General features: G+C 37.6%; 1 protein-coding gene and 1 long non-coding RNA gene across 2 annotated transcripts in view; one reads left to right on the top strand and one right to left on the bottom strand.

Moving 5' to 3' along the window:
- Nucleotides 1-25,255, bottom strand: part of Gnaq (G protein subunit alpha q) — a 271,646-nt gene that overhangs the window by 62,898 nt on the left and 183,493 nt on the right. The window contains exon 3 of the mRNA XM_048332041.1: nt 16,449-16,603. Coding sequence (XP_048187998.1) covers nt 16,449-16,603 — 155 coding nt within the window. The remainder of the gene's footprint in view (nt 1-16,448; nt 16,604-25,255) is intronic.
- On the top strand, nt 355-14,610 carry LOC125340433. The gene is made up of 3 exons (XR_007208764.1): nt 355-366; nt 5,239-5,248; nt 14,366-14,610. It is a non-coding gene; the product is annotated as an uncharacterized LOC125340433 (long non-coding RNA).

The raw sequence follows: 25,255 nt of genomic DNA, 5'->3' as shown, positions 1-25,255 counted from the left end.
ATATGTTCTCAATTCTGTCCAAACCCCAGGTCATACATGATTAGTCTGAAGCAACGAGATTTCTAGCTTATAACAGTAATAAAGTCTAAAGTCAGATATTCTCAATGTTCAGAGCCATCACAACTTAAGTTTAAATTTATCTACTTATATGGTATTTTTCATGATTTTGGAACCACAACAAGTTACAAAAATATTAAAGAACTGTCCTATATCCTTCACTTAGCTTTCTCTAATGAAAGCTTTTAAATAACCATAGTATATTACCAAAACTGTCACTGACACAGTCCTATTAACTAAACTACAGGCCTTACTTGGAGCTTAGCCATTGTTACATATATACTCATACACATATGTGTATGTACATATGTATATGCATGTGTATATATAAGTATGTACGTATATATCATATGTATGCATGTACTGGAGGAGGTTATACAGTTCTATAAGACCTTATCACATCTGGAGATCCACGTAAGCACCTGTACAATTAGGGCATAAAATTGTTAAGTCACTGTAAAGAAACTGCCTCGTGTTCTTCTGCCAACCCTAATCCCTTGCAAATATATCAGGGTAAATTCTCGCTATGAGTCTAATTCTGTGGATTCAGAAATCTTCTATTTCACTCACTTTTCATTCTTTCAAAGTGTAAGTTACACGTTGCAATGTTGAAAATGACATCATTTGACGGAACTGATGAACAATCTGGTGAAAGTGACTGTTCTGAGAAGTACCTTTATGATTTCAAGGAGTAACTATGTTCTTTTCCGCACAGGAAAAAAATGTAGTACACATGGTTTTAAAACACACGACAATAAAGTGTATACATAAAATGAGTAACTTGTAGCTGGGAGCTGGCAGCTCCAGTCTGTAATCCTCGCTACTCAGGAGGCTGAGATCTGAGGATCACAGTTCAAAGTAAGCCTGAGCAAGAAAGTTTGTGACACTCTTATATCCAATGAACCACCAAAAAGCTGGAAGTGGAGCTGTGGCTGGTAGTACACTAGCCTTGAACAAAAAAAGCACAGGGAGAACAGTCATCCAAGGACCTGAGTTCAAGCCCTAAGACCAACACACACACACACACACACACACACACACACACACACACACACACACACACAATATTCCTACTGCAAAGTGACTAGCTCATCTTCTAGGGGTCTTACTCCAGAAACTGATGATTCTCTAGTTGGCAATCAGTACTCTACTGACTAGTAGGAAAACAGTCTCATTTTCAAATCCACAGGTTGCCATTTATTAAACTATTGTATGTAAGAACTTACTTCAGAGAGATCAAAGAATTTTAAGTTGACTCTGGCAAGCTGGCTCAGAAATAGTCTGTCTATTCCTATTCACTTTCTACCTCACAAAGGCCAGAATGGAGGGCTGTTCATTCTTGTGCAGAGGTGACACGGGTGTTCTTGGGTTATAGGGAAACAGTGGCTTTCTGTTTCCCGAAGGTGAGGCAAGCAGTTTACTTGTCACTCACTCCATTTTAAAACAGAGATGTATGTTTGCCAAAGAGAAGTGAAAGAACTAATACAAAAAGTAGATTACCTGTCACAGTAGGAACACTGATACTTTCTCAATGTAAAAGGATGCCTGGAGATCTCTCAAAAACATACCTGGATACAATGTACTCAGAGTATATAACTACAATTGGAAAAACACTTGTAAGGGCTTGGCCACTTCTCTAAAAAACTGTTAGTGGCATCTCTCCATGAATCCAGGATACTATTTACTGAATGTGAGCTACATATCTAGGAACAACCTTCCTTCTTCATCTTTCCTTTGTTCTTTTCGACGGTACTGCAGTTCACACAGAATAACCACTTATTTATACCGAATGAGCACTTGCTGCTTGCCAGGTTCTGTTCTATTTGTTCACTGCCCAGATATCAATATTTCACAGTAGGAGAATAAGACTTTGAAAATGTTCCATACGTTTGTGATTTAGTAAGTGACAGCTCTTGCTGAATAGACATTATTTTTAGATTTGCCTCCATTTGTACTTTCTGTGTTTCACATATGTTGGGGGGGGGGAGTCACTCTGTTCCCTTAGAAATGGAGTTCTGGTGTGATAAGACAAATGAGTCCTCATTTGTTGATGCTTGTCACATTTTGGGAACAGAAAACAGAAGAATCTCTGAATTGTATTTCCCAATGAAACAGAAAAATCTCTGAATTGTACTTCCCATTCATATTCTGATGAAAACCCCTGGTGGAATATCGGGGATGGGTTCACATGGGATTATTCCATCCATTTAACCTTGTAACAAGAAACACCAAGGCCAGAACAAATTTGTATTGCCAAGTAAATTCAGAGAGTTAATTACAGCCATAATTTGTTTTGTAGAAATGATTCTGAGTGGCTGCTGAGGTCATTCTCAGGGTGTTGCTATGGTGATGGACACAGGTACATTTCCAAGGCAATATATGTATAACAAGTAGCTGGCAGTATCTCTCCTGATGTTAGGGAGTGGAAGCTGCGATGGTGTACAAGGGACTTCTTTAATTGTCCAAGAGATAGGCTATGTTTAAGAACTTGTCAGAAAAAGAAGGTTTAGCTGTTAATACTCACCTTTCTCCTATCTCTTCATAAGAATTTAATGATTTTTTTCCTCAATACATTGAGGCATTTACTAACTGATAATTTGATAACTGTTACTTAGAAAATTAAAAACTCAAAATCTTCCACATGTGTTTGCTCAGTTAGTTACCACTCTCACACACAATGGTCAGGGCTCCTGACTAGCTATGTCCACGGCTGAATCACGACTGCAGACCTGATCATCCAAATTAAAAACTATTTCCTGGAAAATACTATAGAAAGTCAGTTACTCTCTTTAGGAGCAAACAGAATACTAGGGAGGTTTTTAAGCTATTCATTGTTATGTAATTATCTTTCTGGATAATTACTGGCCTGCATTATGTAAGAACTAAATCCAGAATTAAAATGCCTCTGACAAATTTTAAGGCAACGCAGAAAAGAAAGGCATCATCAGTTTAACTTCATTTACTATGTGTGCTTCCTGCTCTTCCTTAGGTCCTGGCCACAGAATGATGTAATTCGCCTGCCCATTTTATACTCATCAATGTTGAGTTTACAGGCCTTGGAATTCCATCTAAGCCAGTGTAAACTGAGGAGGTGGCATCATATGAAGTCAAAAGACATTTCTGATACAATCTTCTTAAAAGAAGAAAGGTTTTGTTGATTTTCAGTGAGAAAGAAGGCAACAATAAGACTTTCTTTCTTACAATGGGCAAAATTCAAGAATCATCTGAAGTTCAACACTACATTTTAGAGACTATGATGGAGCTAAAATTCACTGGTCCTGCATGGAATTTGCCAAAATGAGGGAGGAAAAGAGCTACATAAAACTGAGAAATTGGCTGGACACCAGTGGCTCACACCTGTAATCCTAGCTACTCAGGAGACTTGAGATCTGAGGATCATGGTTCAATGCCAGCTCAGGCAGGAAAGTCCATGAAGTTCTCACCTCCAACTAATTACCAGAAAAACCAGAAGTGGGGCTGTGGCTCAAACATTTTCCTGAATACGATATATTTTAGGGAGAGATTCCAACTGTACCAATGATTCCAATTTTAACAATGATCTGTCATTAACAATTTTGAGTTAATGCTCAAATTTGTACTCTAACTTGACATTACTACAGGTCAAGATTTTTTTTAAATTAAAAACAATCCCATCACCAATGACCGGAAGAAAAACTGAAATCTAAACCAAAAATAGCATGAAAATTTAAAATTCACATATTTTTTTAATGGAGGAAGCACAATTAAGTTTAGAGATATGATTTGAAGTGTAAAATATATCACAAGACGGATGGAGTTAAAACAATTTAAAAGGATAAAAGATTATGCAAACCTCAGTTTAAACTCGGAGCTTGGGTGCTGTCCCTGAGCTTTTGTGCTCAAGGCTAGGGCTCTACTACTTTGAACCCTAGCTCCACTTCCTGTCTAGGGTGGTTATTTGGAGATAAGAGCCTCAATGGCCATTTCTGCCTGGGCTAGGTTTGAACTGCAATCCTCAGGTCTCAGCCTCCCGAGTAATAAGGATTACAGGATTACAGGTGTGAGCCACCAGTGCCTTGGCTAGCAATTTTTTTAAATAGGAAAATTAGCTATGTAATAAATGGCAAAAGAAATCTCGGATATCTGGTGCCAATCCAACTAAGCATAGTAAAATAAAGAACAGCAGTATCTTGAGGCATTCAATCCCCCTAACCAGGCATGTGCTGGGGTTTAGAGATTTCTCAGCTCTTGCATCAGAATGGCCTCCCATGAGGAGGTTTTAAGTCCAAGATAAAATTATCATGAAGATAATAACTCTGGGTAGTGTTTCACATTTTTATTTACTAAAAAGATGGTTAGAAAAACTAGGTCAACTTCATTAAAAAATAAAACAAACAACAACAAAAACCAAGCCAGGTGCCAGTGGCTCATGCTTGTTAATCTTAGCTACAGAGGAAGCTGAGATCTGAGGACTGCAGTTTGAGGATTGAAGCCAGCCCAGGCAGCAAAGTCCCTGAGACTCTTATCTGCAATAAACTACTCAGAAAAAGTGGGAAGTGGAGCTGTGGCTGGAAGAGGTAGACCACTGGCCTTGAGTACAAATAGGCTCAGGGATAGTGCTCAGGCCCTGAGTTCAAGTCCAGCACTGGCCAAACAAACCCTCACTGTCAGAGGACCAGTCTCTAGGGCTAGGTCATCGCATGAGACTGTATTCGACACTGTCAAAAGCAGTGGAAGCTACAGAGGAACCACGAAGAACTTGATTTTTTTTCAACAGTTGCTATTATATGATCGCAAGATCTAAATAAAAATGTGAAAAAAATGTCTAAGTAAACTTCTTTTGTTGTTACAAAAAAGGGAGAAGCAACGGTTCTACAAAACTGCTATCCTGCAGGGAAAGTCAGCAGAGGTTTTGCTGTCAGACCTGTCCACTTTCCTCCCTCATCTGGGACATCTGCTGCTGATCTGAGCTGCATAGTAATCTGGTTAGTCTGGTTAGTTGTATAGAATTACTTATTACACAAACATCTCCACCTCCAGAAACTCCACTTGGTGGAGGACTAACCAACTTCACCTTTTATTCTTTAATGTAGAGCACACTGTAATTAGCATTTGAGGAGGAAGGGGGTGGCATTTACTATAGGTACTTTATTCATAAAAAGTTACTTGCTTCTCATATAAGATTCCAAGTGTAAAACAAAGATCACAGGTGGTAGCAGATGAGTTACAATTCTAAATTCATAAAAAATGTTCAAGGGACAGATCTCCAAGAAACAAAGAGAAGCCAAAGGGATCACATGTTTCAATTTTTTTTTTTAACCAAAGAAGTACCCAGGTCTAAAACATATTGTAAAAATAAAATAAAGTACTCCTCCTACTACATTGTTGGTGGGAATGCAAACTTGTTCAACCACTCTGGAAAGCAGTGTGGAGGTTCCTAAGAAGGCTAAACATAGAACTCCCCTACGACCCAGCAGCCCCACTTTTAGGCATCTACCCAAAAGACTATAAGCAAGTCCATACTAAAGCCACTAGCACAATTATGTTCATCGCAGCACAACCTGTCATTGCTAAAACATGGAACCAACCCAGATGCCCCTCAGTAGACAAGTGCATCAGGAAAATGTGGCACATATACACAATGGAATTCTCTGCTTCCATCAGAAGGAATGACACCGCTCCATTTGTAAAGAAATGGAAGGACTTGGAAAAAAATCATATTAAGTGAAGTGATCCAGACCCAAAGAAACATAAATCCTATGGTGTCCCTCATAGGGAATAGCTAGTACATGATTAGGCTAGTCATAGCAGAAGATCAAAAGACCCCAATAGCTACACCCATATGATCACATAAGATGATGTCAAGTGAAATGAACCCCATGTTATGGAAACAAGAGTTAAATCGCTGTTGTAATTATTTTCAACATGCCATGTGAAACTGTACCTTTTTTTTTTGTCTGTTTGTTTGATTGTTTTGTTTAGCTTTGTTTCTCTTGTATTCTGTCCTGTGGTTGTACCCCCGCTAGCACTGTATCTCATCTGAGTACCCGGATACTGTTTATACGGGTATCAGAACTGGGGAAGGGAAAGGGATTATTAAAATGGAGAGAAAAAGGATAAAAAGACAAACCATTCCAAAAGCAATACTTACAAAACCATTTGGTGTAAATCAGTTGCACAACTTTTGGGGGGAGAGAGGGAGAGGGAGGGGGGAAGTTGGGGAAAAATGAAGGGGGAGTTAACAAGTTGAACATGAAATGTACTCACTGCCTTACATATGAATCTGTAACCCCTCTGTAATACACTTAGACAATAAAGAAAAAAATAAAGCACTGATATCAAAGAGGCTATCAATGCTAAATAAAATAAAATAAAATGAAGTACTCCTTAAAAAGATTCTATCACTATGTTTAGTAAATAGTTTCTGTGTCTTATGAGTCTTAAATGTGAAAAGCTGTTCCAAATGGCGAATTTAGTATGCTAAAAGACTTTAAGGCTATGTGCCTGCTAAAGAGATCTGACCAGGGTAAAGATGAGAATGAATTCCATAGCAGGAGATTCTCAAGTGCATTTCTCAAACAAATCAACCTTATAATCAAAACACAAGCTTTGATATGGTAGTGCAGTCACTGATATTCAAGATATGTGAGCAGTCACTGCTATTCAAGGAGGAATGCACCAGCCCAGGAGTTCAAGGCCAAACTGTGAAACATAGTAACACAGTGTGTCTTAAAAACAAAACAATAAAAAACAAACAAAAATACCACACAAAGCAACAAAGAGGAAAAGGGAGAGGGAAGAGACTAAATATGATAGAGACTATGAGAGAGAAGAAGAGAGAGAGAATATGAGAGCAAATGAGAGACAGAGACAGAGAATATGAGAGAAGAGACAAAGACACAGAAAGGAAATGAGAGAAGGAGGCCTCTTTCACCTTGTCTATTTGGCTTTGTTAACATTATTTTATGTGGTAACTTTCAAAGCTGTTGACATGACTCTGAAACATATCAAGAAGTATCAGCAGTTGCTTTTTACTCTAGTCCGCCTGTCTTGAAATGCAATGGCAGTGTTTAAGTTAATTTACACCTATTTATTGAGAGTCTGTTATATGTTAAATTCTAATGTAGTGTGTGTGTGCGTGTGTGTGTGTGTGTGTGTGTGTGTGTGTGTGTTAGATGGAGGGGGAGTTGGCACATACATCTGGTACAAAATGTGTTAAAATATAGTCTTTGCCCTTAGGGACATCAAGACTATCTGGGAAGCAAAGATAGCACAGATGAATCAATTAAGAAACAATTAAGTGCCAAATAGCGAGCTGCTAACTACGAATGCAATAAGAAAGGAGAGATGATGATGAGCTGCAGTCACTAGGGAATAAAGTACAGAAGAGGTGGGGGACAGTTACACTGTGCAGACAGATCTTGTAGAAGAGCGAGGAAGATAAGAAATAGGAAGAAGTCAGAAAAGGAACCAAATTTTCTTCTTCTTTTATTACTCATGTTTTCAACACCTTTTGATGAAACCATAATAAGCTAGACAATATGGTTAGCACTGGGAGTGAACCAAAAGGAAAAGGATGTGACTCCAGTCCTCAAAGAGGTTTACATTGTGACACTGAAGACATCTGTGCCAGAAGTAAACATCTGCAGTGCAGATGCCATGTGGATTATAAAAGAGGTTCTGCTGAACACAGTCAAAAGTCTGTTGTAAAAACAGAAACTGGATAATTTAAACAAATTTTCCACGGTCCCATCACCTTAACATGAACATTGATAGTAGGAATTATAGGTTAAAATTCACTATGTGTAAACACATAGTGAAAGTAAACCAGAATGATCAAGAAGAGTAAGGAATCGGGAAGTCCCATAGATCTGTTTCTTATGTTAACAATGTTTTGATGGAACAGGCTCTGCCTCTTTCAACCACCAACTGCTTCTTCAGTCACAGCCTCTAGCTTCTTGCTCATTTTCTGTGTCCAGGACTAGCCAACACTATTTTTGTTGTTTAGGGTTTTTGTTTGTTTGTTTGGCAGTCAGCTCTGTGTCATGAAATGTGTCATCAACTCCTAGATTCTATTCCACCAAAGTGAGGGCTGTCTTTAACAGCCTGGTCAACCTGTACCTGTAGGCTTTCTACTATCTCAACCATGATGATGTAGCTGTAGAGAGCATTGGCCACTTCCTGGAAGGGTTAGCTGAGAAGCACCGGAGTATTCAGCATCTCCTGAAGATGCAAAAAACAGTATAGTGGGTGCATGCTGTCATAGAATTATAGAAGCCTTCTCAAGTCAGGTGAGGCAAAATCCCACGTAACATGGAAGTTACCATGGCAGTGGAGAACCTGAACCAAGCCCTTTTGGATCTCTCTGCCACAAGGACTCCCATCTCGGTGGCTTCCTGAGAACTACTTCCTGGATGAAGATGTGACACTCAAAAAGAAGAACACCACTTGACTAATCTCCACAGGCTGCTGGCATTCAGGCCAGGATGGAGGAGAATCTCTTTGAATTTCTTACTCTCAAACATAACTAGGGCAGCCAAGAGCCTAACAGACTTTGAGGGACTTTCCTGTATTGCCTTGCATCTGGGCTTTAGCTGGACCATCTCTCCAGCCACCAGGAAGTGTCTTAACTACCCTGGAGCCCCTCCTATGACTTAGACCAAATGAAAAGATAGTCACCTCTTTTGACAGGAAAACAAAAAAATTTAAGTCCAAGGGGCTGTATGGTAGTCTGGGAGCCAAAAAGGAAGCTCAATGTTACCGTAAAGGGTCTATGAAGACAATGAAATTCCTGGGTTCATCTAGGAGGTAGGGCTGTGAGCTAGTCAGGTGCATGCTATATCAGGACCCTTACAAAATCTTGTCATTCTTATCTTTGTTTCAACTGAATGTTAAATCCTGTCACATTACCCCTAGCCAGCTCATTAGAATCAGTGCCAGATACTAGGACAGGGAAGAAAACCCTACATATGAGATGAAGTCCTTGCTCAGAGAGGTCAGTTCAACTTAAGGAACATTTTTAGTCATTTATATCTTCTTTAGTACCAGACACTTCTGTGGCACATAGATGAAATGCCTGGAATACAATCCAGAGCTCTCTCCTGTCTATTTCCTATCAAAAGTCTCATGGTGTTTCAGCAGTGTTAAGTGTGTGTGTGGGGGAACTACTGAAAGAATGCACGTCAACCAAACTTCTATCTGGGTTAGTTCAGAATATTAATCTTACTTCTATTTAACTGACAGAAGCAAAGAGTTAGTTGCTTCTACCCTTTTTCTGTCTGCTTCTATTCTTCCCTAGGAGTAATCTAGTATGTTAGTGTATGTGTGTGTGTGTGTGTGTGTGTATGTGATCACTATCTGTAGCTTCTGTTTGGTGTTAAAGCAGCTATAGGTAATAGATTTTAAAAATGTACACAGCTGCATTTAAATTAAACTTTATGAAAAAAGGAAGTCGGCCTAACTTCCCCTGTGGTTTGTTGGTCCCCACTCTATTGTAAAGGTACTATAGGTTTTAGGTGGACATAATATCATCCTGAGTAAAGACTGGAAAAGACAGCGAAGAGATCAAACAATTAAAGATACAAATGTTCTGCTAAAATGTCAGAAAGCAGTTGACAAATTGATGCCTGTTTCCCATATCTACTCTGCCCTTCAGGCAAATTGAATGAAGGGCAAAGAGGAATCAGTCGTAGACCTTTCTCCAATATTTCTCAATTGAAGGTTTGAAAATAGCTAAGTACATCTATGCCTTATTCGCTTCATCTCAAAGAGCTCCAACCATTCTGAGAAGGAAATAAGAAAGATTACTTTTTAGAATCATAAGATAACACTATGGAAAACAAATGCCGTATTTAAGCTAACCCCTCCCCTCGACCGCCCCTGCAACTGGGGCTTGAACTCAGGGCTTGGGTACTGTCCCTTAGCTTTTTAGCTGGAGGCTAGTGCTCTATCACTTGAGCTATGTGTCCTTCCACTCTAGCTTTTTGCTGGTTAACTTAGGATAAGAGTCTCAGAGGATTGTAAGCGCAAGCCACCACCCGTTCCCAGCTGAAAGGCTTTTCTTTTTTTTTTTTTTGGTGGTTGTTATTCTTTTGTTTGTTTTACTATTATGGCAAGTGTTGGGAGATGTTAAATCACAGAACAAGAATAGAAGTATATCACTCAAGTAAAAAAGAAATAACATCTATGTTATAGGTGTTCTTTAAAATTAAAGAGCAATCAAATCTATTCAAGATTAATATCCTCTTTTGAGCTAAAGGCAACAGCTTTTGAGCTAAAGGCAACAGCTTTATTAACTAACCATGTAGAGAAGGATTTCCCTGTCATATACATTTCCAGGTAAAGTTGAGAGTGTCACCTTTCTCTTGACACTGAAAGTAAGGCTTTCTGGAATAAATTTGATTCCATTACAGCTGACTGTAGTGGAATCAAAGATCTTCAGCTATGACTGAGGAAAGTGAGGCTTAGTCCAAATCCATGGTAGTAAGTAGTAGAAGGAATTTTGTTGGCCCAAGAGAGCTTTCCTTTCTTGAAAAGCCTAGCATAAGCTTAAACATTTTTGAGATGATCAGATAAAGGAGAGAGCCAGGAAGACTAAAGAGCCAAGCCAACATATCCTAGGGTTCCAGTATTTGACTCAGCAGTCAAACTGTTAACAAGGTTCCTCCTCAGAGATTTGGCCCTAAGTCAGGTGGATGAGCTATTCTACCTGTGAAATTAATTTTTCATTTTTAAATTCAACATGGCACATAATATATTGGGGTAGTGTTACAATCAGATTCAATTAAAAATATAAGCACAAGTATCAAAGTAAACTCCAGTGCTGACAGGGCCAAATGCCTTTACATACTGTAGATTTATGGCTGCTGAACCATGCGGGTATTTCAAGATGGGCCTATGGCAAAGTGAAATTCAAGACTCTTTTTTTACTTAAGGCAAACATAGGTAGAGCAGTCTTCAGCCAATGTTGCAGTGTGAGGCTTAAAAAAAAAAAACACAAAAAAATTCCACTGAATGCCGATGTGACTGAGATTTGTGTTCTTTGGCTAATGTCAGGGGAGCTTGTGGCATTGTAGGCAGTAAACTCATTTGACCTGATGTCTCAGTATATTAAAGCAGGTGGTGAACTCCTGAATAAAGAAAGAAAACCTACAACCATCTGTTTATTGTGCTCTCTATCTAAATATATTCAGAACACTCGTGTTTTTGTTTTTCAGATACATAACCAGTTAATAAAGGAATCTATAAAATTCTCCATGATCTTAGACTGTGTTTAAGTTATATGTTATATAAAACTGGAAGGGACCAAGTGCAAATGTATCCTAAACTGCTTATTCATTTTTGAGAATTTCTCAAGCTTTTTAATTCTGTCACTGCCACCTTTGTGTTCTTTGAGCCATTTGATTGTTCAGTATATTAAGTTGGCTAATCAAAGCAGAAAGGAGAAAGTTCTTATCATTTTCTTAAATCCTTACTAGCTCTAGTAGAAAATATCTGGGTAGAGTAGGAATGGGGAAGAAGTTATATGAGGAGTGGGGTGGTAAACACTATAGGTTAAAGTTTAGAAGTTAACATTTATGAATTATCTGTGAGTAAATGACACCTAGCTAAGTAAGACTTTCAATAATAATAACCAAAGACTTCTGGAGTTTTCTAGTAAATTCAACATAACTTTTCCTCTTCACATTATGAACATGAAACTACCAGTAGACAACAATGATAAAGGTGAACAATTTGTCTCTTTCATGGTAAATGCAAGATATTTATCTACTACTCTGCCATCTATCTAACAACTGTCAATTATCTATCTGTACTATTTTTTCTTTCCATATGTTCATCCTCTGTTTAGTTGTATTTCAATGGTAAAAGCTCAGAATAAGCTTTAGAATAAGCGAATTTCAACTCCTGCTCCTGTCACTTATTAACGGTGCAACCTTGATCAAGTAACTCAGTCTTTCTTAGATCTAATTTCCTCCCCTAGTAAGAAGAGAATGATAAGAAATATGTACCAGTGTTGGGAGCTGTGAAGGTTGGATGAAATAATGTATATAAATGTCTAAGCACAGAATGTAATAGTGAATTTCCAGTAAATAGTGGCTATTACTGTGTTGTTGTTGTTTTTTATTAGATCTCAGACCTTTAAAAAGAGTAAGTAAAAAGTCTTAAATGCCTGTGGCTCTGAAACATCATTTACCTATAATGGCCACACAGAGATAGTAGAAATGAACCATCTGTTATTTTTGTGAGACAATCACTGGTGACGCTCAAACATGAACAGTTCCTGTTAGGCAATGAGAGAGATGGTAGCCACACTTCAGTAAATATAACAAACACAAACCCGAGGTATATACAAAGTATTAGGAAGGTGACAGAGTGACTCACTACTTTTGGTATTGGACCAGGCTATCCGTGAGGGTTGATTTTGAAATTGGATCTTAAAGGATGAATATGAATTCATTAGATTTGTTTAAAAAGTGCTGGGTATTGGTGTGGCTAACACCTAAATTCTAGCTATTCAGGAGGCTGATATCTGAGGATCATGGTTTGAAGCCAGCCTGGGAAAAATCAGTAAGACTCTTAAGTCAAATAAATTACCAAAAAAGTCAGAGGTAGAGCTGTGGCTCAAGTGGTAGAGCACTAGCCTTGAGCAAAAGAGGCTCAGGAACCTAGCACCCAGTTCAAGCCCCAAGACTGGCACAAAAAAGAAAAAAAGGAAAGAAGAAGGAGGAGGAGGAGGAGGCGAGGAAGACAAATCTCAGCCTCTTGGTACAATGGTTTAGATTAAGCAAGTCAGACTGGCTGCTTGGGCACTAGTCTACCAAGAGTTCTGCAACGTTGGTATCATGGTACATAGTTATAATCCCAGCTACTATGGGTCATGTAGGCAGGATACCCACCTAAGCAAAGTCATCCAAGTTCCTACTTCAAAACAAAAACATAAAGTTCTGGGAAGAGTAGCTCCCAGACTTTAAATAATTAGCAACTGGTTCTGCTCATCTGGAAATAGAAAAAATCAAGTATGGCAGTGGCAAACATCTATAACCCCAGCTACAAGAGGTGAATACAAGGCTAGCCCAGAGAAAGTTAGCAAAACCCTGTCTCAAGAACAAAATATAAAACAAAAGGGCTCTGAGCACACTCAAGTGGTGGAGTGTTTGCCTAATATGCCCAAGCATCTGGGTTGCAATCCAACACAAAAAAACAGGTAGATAGGATGGATGGAAGGGAGGGAGGGAGGAGTGGGGAGAAAGAGAAATAAGAAGAAACCTCTGAAGATCTAAAGAAGGTGGGAGGGAGGGAGGGAGGGAGGGAGGGAGGGAGGGAGGAAGAGAGGAAGGAAGGAAGGAAGGAAGGAAGGAAGGAAGGAAGGAAGGAAGGAAGGAAGGAAGGAAGGAAGGAAGGGAATCACCCTAGTTCTATTTAGGTAAGGTGTTCAAATATCTCTACAGAAATTCCCAATTTACTTTTAGTTTTTTCAGTATAAGAGCAAAGCCTTCCCTCTTAAAGGGTCCTGATTTAGATAACAAATTTTATGTATAGTCACTATCTTACTTAGTTCATGCAACTGGTTTTAAACAAAAGATTTAAACATACAGCTTTCCATTAGGAAAATGTATTTCCAGGTAACCAACCAATCTTTTTTACAGAAGAACATTAGTATAGACCAAGTGATATGGGAAGAAAACCATTCTTTTACAAGTTCTGGTGGAAGTATTATATCAGCAAGGATTATCAACTAAGAACATTACATGAGGAATGGTGAAATGAAGACAAAATAATACTACAAGAGAAAAAAAACAACAACTTTGCAATCAATAGAGGGAGCTACCACCCTAACACTCTGGTAATTCCCAAGTTGACGCAGGCTGGGTAAGCCAGTGTACATTACTTATAATGTATTCTAGTCACAGTGTTTACCTTGAATTTAATCAAGCCTTTGATATAACTTTAGAGTAAATCCATGGGATAGAGGAGCAGGCTAAATTGTACTATAAAGCAGCCAGCCAAATCCAGGCCAATATCTTCAGCATGCTGGTGAAATGCAAAACAGGTTTCCACTAGACTAAAAGAGCCTTAAGAGACAAAAGAAGCAGATTCAAAGAACAGCCCTAAAATCAACCACTACTCAAGGACATATTTGGAAGAATCTGTGAAGTGGAACATGAAAACTGGGTACAGAATAAGAAAAACTGATTATTAATTTTAGATATAACATTGTATTATTTGCTATGTAGGAAAAAAATCTTTTTAAATAAAGAGATTCATATTGAAATGCCTACGAGATTAGATATGCTTTAATTCTTTAATTATTAATTCAACAAGAAAACAGTAGGTATCCAGATACATATAACTTGGGAAATCAGCTTTTTTCCCAATCTCTACCAGGGGAAAGTAAAACCATTTAAACTTTAAAGAATTAACATTTGACTACTGTACAGACATTTGAAATAATATTCAAGTATTGCACAATATTTAAATAGCATAAAGATTATTTTGAAAAATAATTGTTTGATTACTGTATAGATCAGCTTATATCAGGTACCCCACATCCTGGTCTGGCCCTGTTAAAAAGGAGGTATGTTCACAAGAAGGCCTGTTTCTACAGTGGATTAAACTCATGCTAGCAGAGATCTAAGACAGTGGCTTTCACACCACTTAAACTGTCCAGGATAGCTCTTTGCCTTAAAACAACTACTTAGAGTACCATCTAATTTTTATACTAAGTAATGGGTATATGCCTAACTGGGAGAATGTCATTGGAGGTGATGGTAGCTTGCCTCAAGAGTCAGTAAGTATGTCTTTAAAGACAGAAGTTACGGAGAAATGATGAGAGGTGGATAATTTATTAAAGGCAAAGCAAGAAGTGAAAAGGAGGTAAAGGAGAACCAAGGGAATCAAAGATGAGGGAGGATGAGTACACAAGCAGGAAGGAAGAGACGAGACATGATGAGCAGGAACAAGAGAGGGTGGTGCAAGATACAACAGCAACACGGGAAGATCAATGAAATTTGAAATGATGAAGAGAACAGAAGGACAGAGGGGGCAGGAAGTAACAGACAGCTGGTCAAAGGTGGAGGGGGCAGAATTTGGAACAGACAAGAGTTGAATCCATCTTTCCATCTCTGTACTCACATAAACTCATAGTGGGAACTAGGAGTGAGGAAAGCAGGAAGGGAAGGAGAGAGGAAAGGAAGTTGGTGGGGGAAGAGGAATGAATATGTGGATAGAAGAAAAAGAAAAGAAATGAATGCAGCACCTGTTTCAGACCACTGCACACATGGGGCTTAAAATACGATAGGCATAAAGCACTTTCTGTCACATCCCAGAATTATGTAATCCCAATTTAACATACGAATACAAGAAATATTTTACCCAGGCAGCATTTCTATGACTAATTTGAATCATAACTTATCTTATGCAAAAGCCTGGAAAGGCAAAAGCATAACTTTACTGTAAAAACAGTGCACCCAGCTCTTGAGTCTTCCATGCATTACTAAGTGAGACCAATCAGCCACTTGGGGAACCTTGTTTTCCCCAAGGTCTTGCTCTTATCCACTGGCTAACTTTATCATGATATGAGCTGGCCAAAGGCTGCTTCGTATTTCCCAACCATTCTTCTGTCTACTCAGAATAAAAGCAAGAAGATAATGTTGGATTAATGTAGACAGAAATCTGGCTAAATAATGTAAAAAAATTCAGGTGCCTGGTTATCTAGATTGCTGACCAAATTGATTATATTACTCTAATGATGGCCAAAATCTTTGTTTTATTTTCTGTTAGCTAAGATTTAATCTAGAAAATTAACAGATCTCTCTAGGACACAAATCTTTCCCAAAACACATAAGTTTGATTGGCAGCTCACAAAATAAATTCTGGAATGCATGCAAAATTAGGCTCATAAGCAATTTTCATGCAAAGGAAAACCTATCCATCTAAATATAAATAGTTCTCAGAAAGCAGTCAAGGTTCTGAGTCTAAAACCTAGAAACTAGAAAGTATCATGTTTTAAGAAGTCATAATCAAGCATAGTTTTGTTTGTAATTTCTAATGTGTTTAGGTTTTTTACAGCACATAAGATTTGAATTTGTATCAAAAATTATTATTGTAAGATGTCAGATCACAATGTCGTATGTATTTGGGAATGGGGGAGCAGACAGGATAATGAGATTCCAAGAATCTTCTGTTTTTGTTTTCCAAACAGAAAGCATTACAAGAAATACTTTCCCTGACTCATGATTCCAGTATAATACAGTTGGGTAAGACTTATGAGAGTGACCCTTAAAACCAAACTAAGTATGTATATTTTGAAGTGTGATTGTCATGCATACAGCGCAGACTGCAGAAGTTATAGTACATTCACATGAAATCATAGAATTAAGAAAGATCTCAAGCCCTCCTGATTAGATACTCACTATTTGGTAGAGTCAGATAACTGATATTCTCGTCGTCTATCGTAGCATTCCTGGATTCCAGGATCATTCCACAAGCTCTTTATTGCGTCTACATATGGATTCTCAAAAGCAGACACCTTCTCCACATCAACTTCTCGAACTAATTGTGCATGAGCCTGTAAAAAGCAAAAGTAACAGCAATGTTACCACTCTGTTACTCTCCAATTGCCTTTGGTTTGCACATTATACTGAAATGGTCTTCACAGACTGGTTTTCAAACTGGCTGACGATAAAGTAATGCTTCATATTTTCTGTTTTTCTTAATGAGAACCCAGTCCAAATTCCTCCCCATTACAGGAAACTTTGAGGTTAAAGCTGATTATAGGGAACGAGAAGAAAGTAAAACGTGTGGCTCTCCCATCAGAACATGGGAATGTCATGCTATATATGCTGTTGTTTTCTCATTATCATACTCCTAAAACAATATTAATTAAATAATTATCCTCTCTATGCTTATGGCTTACTATAATCAGCCACATACTATACTAAGCCCATGCATGAGAAACTCACCTGGAATCCTCAGATAGTTAGGATTAGTTCCTATAGTTCACTTTCAGAAAATAAAAGCCCCACAACAGCTAACATTAATAATTTAATTGGAACAACAATAATTCTCCCTCCATTCCTATATCCCTCAATTTCCAAAATACTACGTTACCAAATTGAGGAACTTGTTCTATATATAACATTAATAAGGAAATAGAACGTTGCTATTTTCATTTTATTTAGCAGTAAAAAGATTCAAATATTTTTCAACAATATTGAAATAAAAATGTTTTACTTACTGTTTTTCAAGAACTTATTTATTGGGTATTTTATTTTTAAAAATTGCATTGCATTTATTTTCAATTTAACCAGAATACACTCCTGTCTAGTAATCCCAACCAAATTAGATTCCAATGAATGTAACGCATATGCAAATTAAATATACATATAAGTATGCAAATAGAAATATAACTAATTAACTTGGAAAGTGGAAGCAGATGGCTAGTAATTATTGAAACAATCCTAATTTTGTAGGGAAATGCAAACTTTTAAACAAGGTTAGTGAATGACTATTGTGATTATATCATGGCCAAATTATTTGTTTCATCAAATATTAAGCACATAGAATTTTAATATGTTTAACCTATGCTAGGCCCTGTCTGGATCCAAATCTTTTATCTTTCCAGTAAGTAGAAAGGGCACCTTCTCAATAGATTAATTTTGACTTAAGGTTTTAAGAATCTCAGCTTGCTTGAGACTTCCCTTTCTTACCATGACAATCAGATCCAGTAAATGGAGAAGCCCAGGTTCCACTCTGTACCCAGATCTTGAAAAACAGACCTCTGGAGTTGCTTTCTATATATTTAGTCCCATTCCAGTCTATCTGCATTGTGAACTCCCCAGTAGGTCTTACTAGCCTTGGATAATTAGCAATCATTGCCTTATTTCAGTCATACTTCTCTTCAAAAGGCACCCTTCCCTCTTCCTTTCCATACCCTCTTTAAAGAGCTTTCCTTCAGGGGCTACATTCTATGTCATTGCTTACAAAAAGTTCCTACTGGTTTTTCTCCTCTCAAACCAGGAGAATCACAGGAATCACAGGACCTCTACATTTTGCTCTATATTAAAATCCATGTTTTAATGTATCCCTCATCCACCCTACACACTAATAGAGCTGTGATTGACAAGTTCTAATTTCTTTTGGGGCTCAGTTCAGAGTGAACATATTAGTATCTGTCCAATTTAATTGCATTTAAAAATACACATAAATACAATATCAAGGCCTATAAATCAAGGTCAATTCTCAAGGCAATCTTCTATCCATTAGCTATTCTCCTAGTGCTACATAATTCTTAACAGTGCATGTTTGGGTTGTGAGGACTATTCATGTGATATCTGCTAAGTATCTTCCTCCTTTGCTAGTATATTTAATGAACCAGAGGTGTGGTTGAAGTGTTAAGATAGTATGTCAACCTTAAGCAACCAAGACAGGCTCAATAGTGCAGTATCATGGCCTACTGGAGTGCCTGACACCTGGTAGAAGCAATTAATATCTGTTGAATAAAGGAGCCAAAAAAGAAAAAGGAAGAGTGGAAATTGAACAAGGCTAGAAATCAGGACATCAAACTTCTAGTTCTGGGTTTTCCCATAAGATAACTGCCTTGGATCACTTAAGATCTCATTCAGCTATGAACTGTTTGATCATAAATATACAGTAAATACACTCACACAATGAAAAGCACTGAGGAGTTCTAACATTATCCCTTTTATAGCCCAAGAGTTGTTCAAACAGTTTTATTGACAAGATTAGGTGGAATGAAGTTAAGTTTGAACATGAGCAAATATAACACTATGGATTAAGGAGACACTGAGGTGGCAGAAGGTGGCAAGGATATATCTAGCAGAAGATGTGTAAACACAAAAGTTTGATGAACAAGATGAATATGGTATTTTTTTTAACTAAAAAACTCTTTTGAGAAAGTTTCACGTTCACTCTATCCAAACAAATCTCTAAAACGAAAGCTGTATCTATCACCGCCATAAACGCACAACTTTAGAAGTAATTCTCCAGCATCTAAGAAAGTATATCACTCCCGAATAGACACTAATTCCCATGTTGCCTTCACTAGGTTTAGAATTTCTGTCACTGCTATAGCCTCCTAAGTGAAGAATTCCATCCTTGTTGTTTTGGAAAATGACATCCAAATATAATCAACTATAATTGCATTTACAATATGAGTTCTCATCAGAAGTTCTCTAAGTTATTTAAAAGTATGCTAGTGTTTTGCAAAATACATGTAGGACTAAAAAACTGTTGAAATGCATATCCTCATTAGCATCATAACCCTCTCATTATTTTTGTATAGAAAGTATTGTAAATGGAAACAATATTTCTGGTACATTACGAGTAGGAAGATAAATTATATCCTTTTTCTTATTTCCTCAAATGTTGACAGCAAAATAGGAGTAAAAATTGTAAACAATGATACTAAGTAAACAATTATTCATAAAAAAGGCTATGATGAGAAGAAATCAATTCCCATATTATAAATAACAAGTCAATTACAACTAACTACCCTTTCTATTTTGAACATTGTACACAGAAAAAGCAAAAGAGTCACAGGTGGATTAATTAATTATACATACAAAATGTAAACTACAATTCTCCACCAATTTAAGGTAGAGTTGAGCACATGAGGTATATATATTTAAGGATGAATGCTGGCTTTCAGAATTCATAAAAAAGCAAGTGGCAAGTCTCTGAAGGAACACTGTGAAAGCCAAGAAGCTACCTCAAGACACTGGCAGGGTTCTGGGGAAAGACCACATGGAAACCACAAGATGTGCCAATGTGGTAATGTCTTGTTTCTGTGATTTGATGGTCATAAAATTCAAGTAAATCTTAGACGTGTTGGTATTTCCACAGTTGCTTCTGAAAAGGGAAACAGGGATTGAGGTCCTACCACAGCGGATCTTGCCCAACCCACTGAAGGCCAAAGTTTCAGGTGAAAATACAGAAAGGTCTCACAGCTTTTGGAAATATCTTTGGAAGGCTTTTCAAAAACTCATTAACAGCTCAAGGTGGGATTACACTGGAATGTTACACTTATTCTGGTTCTTAAAATCCAGAAGTTGCAAACCAAATGCTTCCACATTCACAGATGCTCTGAGACACAAATATTCTGCTCACTTAAGCCTGTACCGTTAAAAGGGGCACCCAATGCAGAGCAATCAGAAATGGTGGGAACTAGGATGGGTTGTTTTCATTTTCTACTGAAACACCAGCCTACATTTTTTTTTCATGTTGCTTATTTTCATTAGGCATTTGATTCTAAAGAAAAAAAACTACCCTTCAATAAACTGAAAAGAGAGAGTAGCAAAAAATCCAAATACTTTCCTGTTTTGTTTTCTTTTGCTCAACTGATGCAAAGTAGAATAATGGAGCCTGAGACCAGATGGCTTATGCTATGATCTCACTTCTGCCCAGTCTCCCAGAGCATGGCCTTATGCCAGCTATTTCATATCTCTAAACCTCTGATTCTTTTCATTAATTCACTCTCCCAGTCCTTTAACCGGGAATAATACGATTGCTTACTTACTAGCCTAACCCCAAAAACTAAGAGTTATTTAAAAGGCAAAAGAAAGGGAAAGTAGCACAGAAAATACAAATTATGGTACACGTATTACACCTCTAAGCTTCTGTGACCAGGGACCAATCACCCAAAACTTTATTTGCTCAAATGTTTAACAACATTCTTAACTGCATATTGGATCAGAGTCTTAAAATTTGCACCTATCTTGTGGCATAAAATTTCTTACAGAAAACTTGAACACAGACTCATTCATTGCAAGACTTCACCATTGTGCATCATATCACAACTAAACAGCTGACTTCTTTCAGGTGCATTGTCCCCAGAGACAGTTGTTGCTGTATCTTTTTATGAGCACTCTACATAGCTGAGCAAGAACAGCAAAATCACACTGAGCTGCTGCTGCTATTGCTGCTGGACAGGTACATGCTGTGAATGACTCATTCCCACAGAATCGCCTCTCTATAACTTAAGATTCACCTTGCAGTTCAGCAAAATTACAAATTACTATATGACATAGCCTTTTAAAGCCCCTTATGAAGATTAAAGATCCTTTGCATAGGAACCCTTTAGAGGTAGAGATCAAATGGTTCTTTTTTGATAACCTCATGTTCCTCCTAAACATGATATTAAAAAGCGATTATTGAGGGGTTATTGAGGGGCCACTTAGCTCAGTGGCACTTGCCTGGCAACTGCAAGGCCCTGAGTTTAGTCCTCAACTCAGAAAGGGAGAAAGAAAGAAAGACAGGGAAAGGGAGAGAGAAAGAGAAATAAAGGAGAGAAGGAAGGAAGAAAGAGAAACAAAGAAAGAAAAATAGAAGAAATGAAAGGAAAGGAAGGAGGGAGGGGGGAGAAGAAGGAAGGGAGGAAGGAAAAGAGGAGGGAGGGCAGGGGATGTGGCCTAGTGGCGAGAGAGCTTGCCTTGTATACATGAGGCCCTGGGTTCGATTCCCCAGCACCACATATACACAAAACGGCCAGAAGTGGCGCTGTGGCTCAAGTGGCAGAGTGCTAGCCTTGAGCTAAAGGAAGCCAGGGACAGTGCTCAGGCCCTGAATCCAAGGCCCAGGACTGCCCCCCGCAAAAAAAAGGAGGGAAACGGGGTGGGGTGAAGGGAAAGGGAAAAGGGACGGGGGTGGGGGGTGGGGGGGAGGTAGGCTCTATTGAGTTTTTTTTCCTGAACAATTCAGAGAACTACAGTAGGGAAGAGAAAGAACATGAACCACAGCCTGAGACAAATCTGGTTTCAATTATATTATCAGGCCTGTGTTCTTGGGTAGGTCGCTCAACCTTCTTGAACTTTAGCAATGTCATTTTTAAAATGAGAATGACAATTCATGGCCGGACTGTTAGCAAAATTAAAAGAAGTGTTAGTAACGTGTGTAGAACAAGCATTGTAAATACTAGGCTTGTATCTCAAAATTATCATTAATAATTATTTACTTTGACAAATATTTATCTAACAATATTGTAGACACTGTTAAAATGAAAAATTTGTATTAAAATGTTCTGATAACAAAATATTAAGATAATAAAAGCTTGTTAAACAGCCTACATTATCCTACTTGCACTAAGGCTTTACAAATTGTTTTCTTAACCCACTGTTAAACTCATTTGATTTTCATTTTTAATCTCTATTATGGTCTCTATTATTTTTAATTTCTATTAAAGATTAATCTCTATTATTTTTAATCTATTATTTTGCCAATCAATGACCATCTCTCCAAAAACATGTTTGCTAGAAATATCTTTCTCCTTTTGCTTTCCTCTACTATAGGCTATTCTTGATTATCCACACAGAGTGGATTTCCTCCTTTATCATTTAAAATATTCTCTCTCTTCTTAAAGAACTCTTCTTTTTATACCCTAGCGATATACTTTTCCATGTAAATATTATTCCATTTAGTTGTTGTCTCTCATTTCCCTTTTTCATGCCTATGTGTCATCATAATTATCAGTATCAGTGACACTGTAGGTCAGTGGCATAACATATACCAAACAGCTCTAAACAGTGTGTTGATGGATGCTATTACATGATTCTATTACCGAGAATCATAGCCTTGGATCTGTAAAATCTTAGTATGGTATGAAAATAAAAATCCATCTTATTTTCAGAGAGTTCATACAAGCCCACAGTAATAAAGAGAACATTGGGAAGGGAGATTATTTTTAAAACATGCATATTAAGATTAAGAATAATTAGGTTATGTTTATATGGTTGTTTTCAAAGAATAATTCTGAAAAGGTCACTTGAGATTTTAGTTGTTACTTGACAAATGATTTTTTTGTCTTTTTTTATTGTAGAGCTTACTTCAAAGTTATTTTTTTATTTTTATATTTTTTATTATCAAATTGAATTACAGAGAGGTTAGTTTCATACATTAGGCATTGGATACATTTCTTGTATTGTTACCTCATCCCTCATTCCCCTCTCCCCCTTTTCCTCCCCTCCCCCATGAGTTGTTCAGTTCATTTACACCAGTTTTGCAAGTATTGCTTTTGTAGTTGTTTGTCTTTTTTTTACCCTGTGTCTCTCATTTTTGTCTTTTTTTTTTTTTTTTCTCATGGAGCTTGAATGCAAGGCCTGAGAGTTGTTCTTGTGCTTTTTCCCTCAGGATTACTGCTCTACCACTTTGAACCACAGCCCCACTTCTGGTTTTCTGGTAGTGAACTGGAGATAAAGAGTCATTCCTGATAACTGGATCACAGTTTGATATTTTCATTTGTATAACTCATTTGCAGTCTGATTTCTTTTTTAGTGCCCATCCCTGACATATCATGGAAAGTTAATTTTCTTTGCATTTAAAAATATCTGGATCATGAAGAAAAGAATGATGAAAATAAATTAAAATTCAATTTAAAAAGTCATTACTACCCCCAGTTGGCTTTTTTCCCCAAATTTTTATTATCAAACTGATATACAGAGAGGTTACAGTTTCATACGTTAGGCATTGGATACATTTCTTGTACTGTTTGTTACCCTGTCCCTCATACCCCCCTCTCCCTCCCCCTTTCCCTTCCCCCCCCCCCAGGTGTTCAGTTCACTTTCACTGAACAGTTTTGCAAGTATTGCTTTTGTAGTTGTTTTGTCTTTTTTTACCCTGTGTCTCTCAATTTCGGTATTCCCTTTGAATTTCCTACTTCTAATACCAGTATACATGGTTTCCAAAATACTCAGATAAGATTACAGAGCTAGTGTAGGTACAAGAACATCATCAATAATAGAAGCTACAGATACAGATGGGACGTTGAAAGTAGTTACAACTGTGATGTAACAATCGTTTCATTTCACTTAGCATCATCTTATGTGTTCATAAGGGTATAGCTATTGGGCTCTTGTGATGCTCTGCTATGACTTGCCTAAACCTGATTCCAGCGAACATTCCTGAATATAATCAAGGCAGTTTATGACAAACCAACAGCAAGCATAACTCTAAATGGTGAAAAACGAAAGCCATTCCCTTTAAAATCAGGAACAAGGCAGGGATGTCCACTCTCTCCCCTGCTCTTCAACATAGTACTAGAATTCCTAGCCAGAGCAATCAGGCAAGAAGAAAATATAAAGGGGATCCAAATAGGAAAAGATGAAGTTAAAGTTTCTCTCTTCGCAGATGACATGATCCTATACCTAAAGAATCCTATAGACTCTACCCCCAAGCTACTAGAGCTGATCCAAAACTTTGGCAAAGTTGCAGGATATAAAATAAACCCTCAAAAATCAACGGCCTTTCTCTATGCTAATGACCCAAAGACTGAGGCGGAAATAAGGAAAGCAACTCCTTTTGCAATAACCCCCCAAAACATAAAATACCTAGGAATAACCTTAACTAAAGAGGTGAAAGACCTCTTTGAGGAGAACTTTAAAAGCTTGAAAAATGAAATTATGTCATAACTAAGGAAATGGAAAAACCTCCCATGGTCCTGGATCGGGAGGATTAATATAATCAAAATGGCAATATTGCCAAAGGCTATCTACAAGTATTCAATGCAATACCCATTAATATCCCAACACCATTTTTTAATGAAATAGAGGAAGCAATCCAGAAATTCATATGGAACAATAAAAGCCCCAGCTGGCTTTGAATCGCAATAGTCAGATCTCAGCCTCCTAAGTAGGTGGGATTACAGGTGTGAGCCACTAGCATCAGGCTGATAAATAGGCTTTGAAGTCAAAATAAGAAGTATGGAGAATGATAGCTATGAAAAGTTAGGCAGATGTCTGACTTGTAGAATTCAGAAGCTGTGCCAAGGCAATGGTGCTAGAAATCTATGAGATTGAGACAGGAGATCTTATGGATTTTTCAAGTTTCTTTGAACATGGAAGCTCTTTTCCTTTAAGATTGCTGATGAAATTGGTATTCTAGCAGCTCGCACTGTGAAAACATTGACTGAGAGCCTCAACAACCAATCAGGGGTTGATGTATATAAATGAAACAACCCTTATCTCCCCATCCCCACCCCGCACTCTGGCCTACCAGTTAATGCCTGCTTATTTATTCATATTTTCATTTCTGAAATCACACACTGTAAATGGTTCATTTCCTGATGCTAAATCTCAGAAAACAATCTCATCATTTTAGCCAAGTCTATGCTCCCACAATCTTATTACCAGCAAAGCACATTGTTATTGCCTTGGAATTTTATTTTTTGTTTGACAATAGGAAAAACAGATAAGATTCCCTTGTTCAGTTT

Source organism: Perognathus longimembris, chromosome 1 (genome assembly GCF_023159225.1).
Source record: "Perognathus longimembris pacificus isolate PPM17 chromosome 1, ASM2315922v1, whole genome shotgun sequence".
Taxonomy (NCBI): domain Eukaryota; kingdom Metazoa; phylum Chordata; class Mammalia; order Rodentia; family Heteromyidae; genus Perognathus; species Perognathus longimembris.
This window is presented reverse-complemented; position numbering and strand designations above follow the sequence as displayed.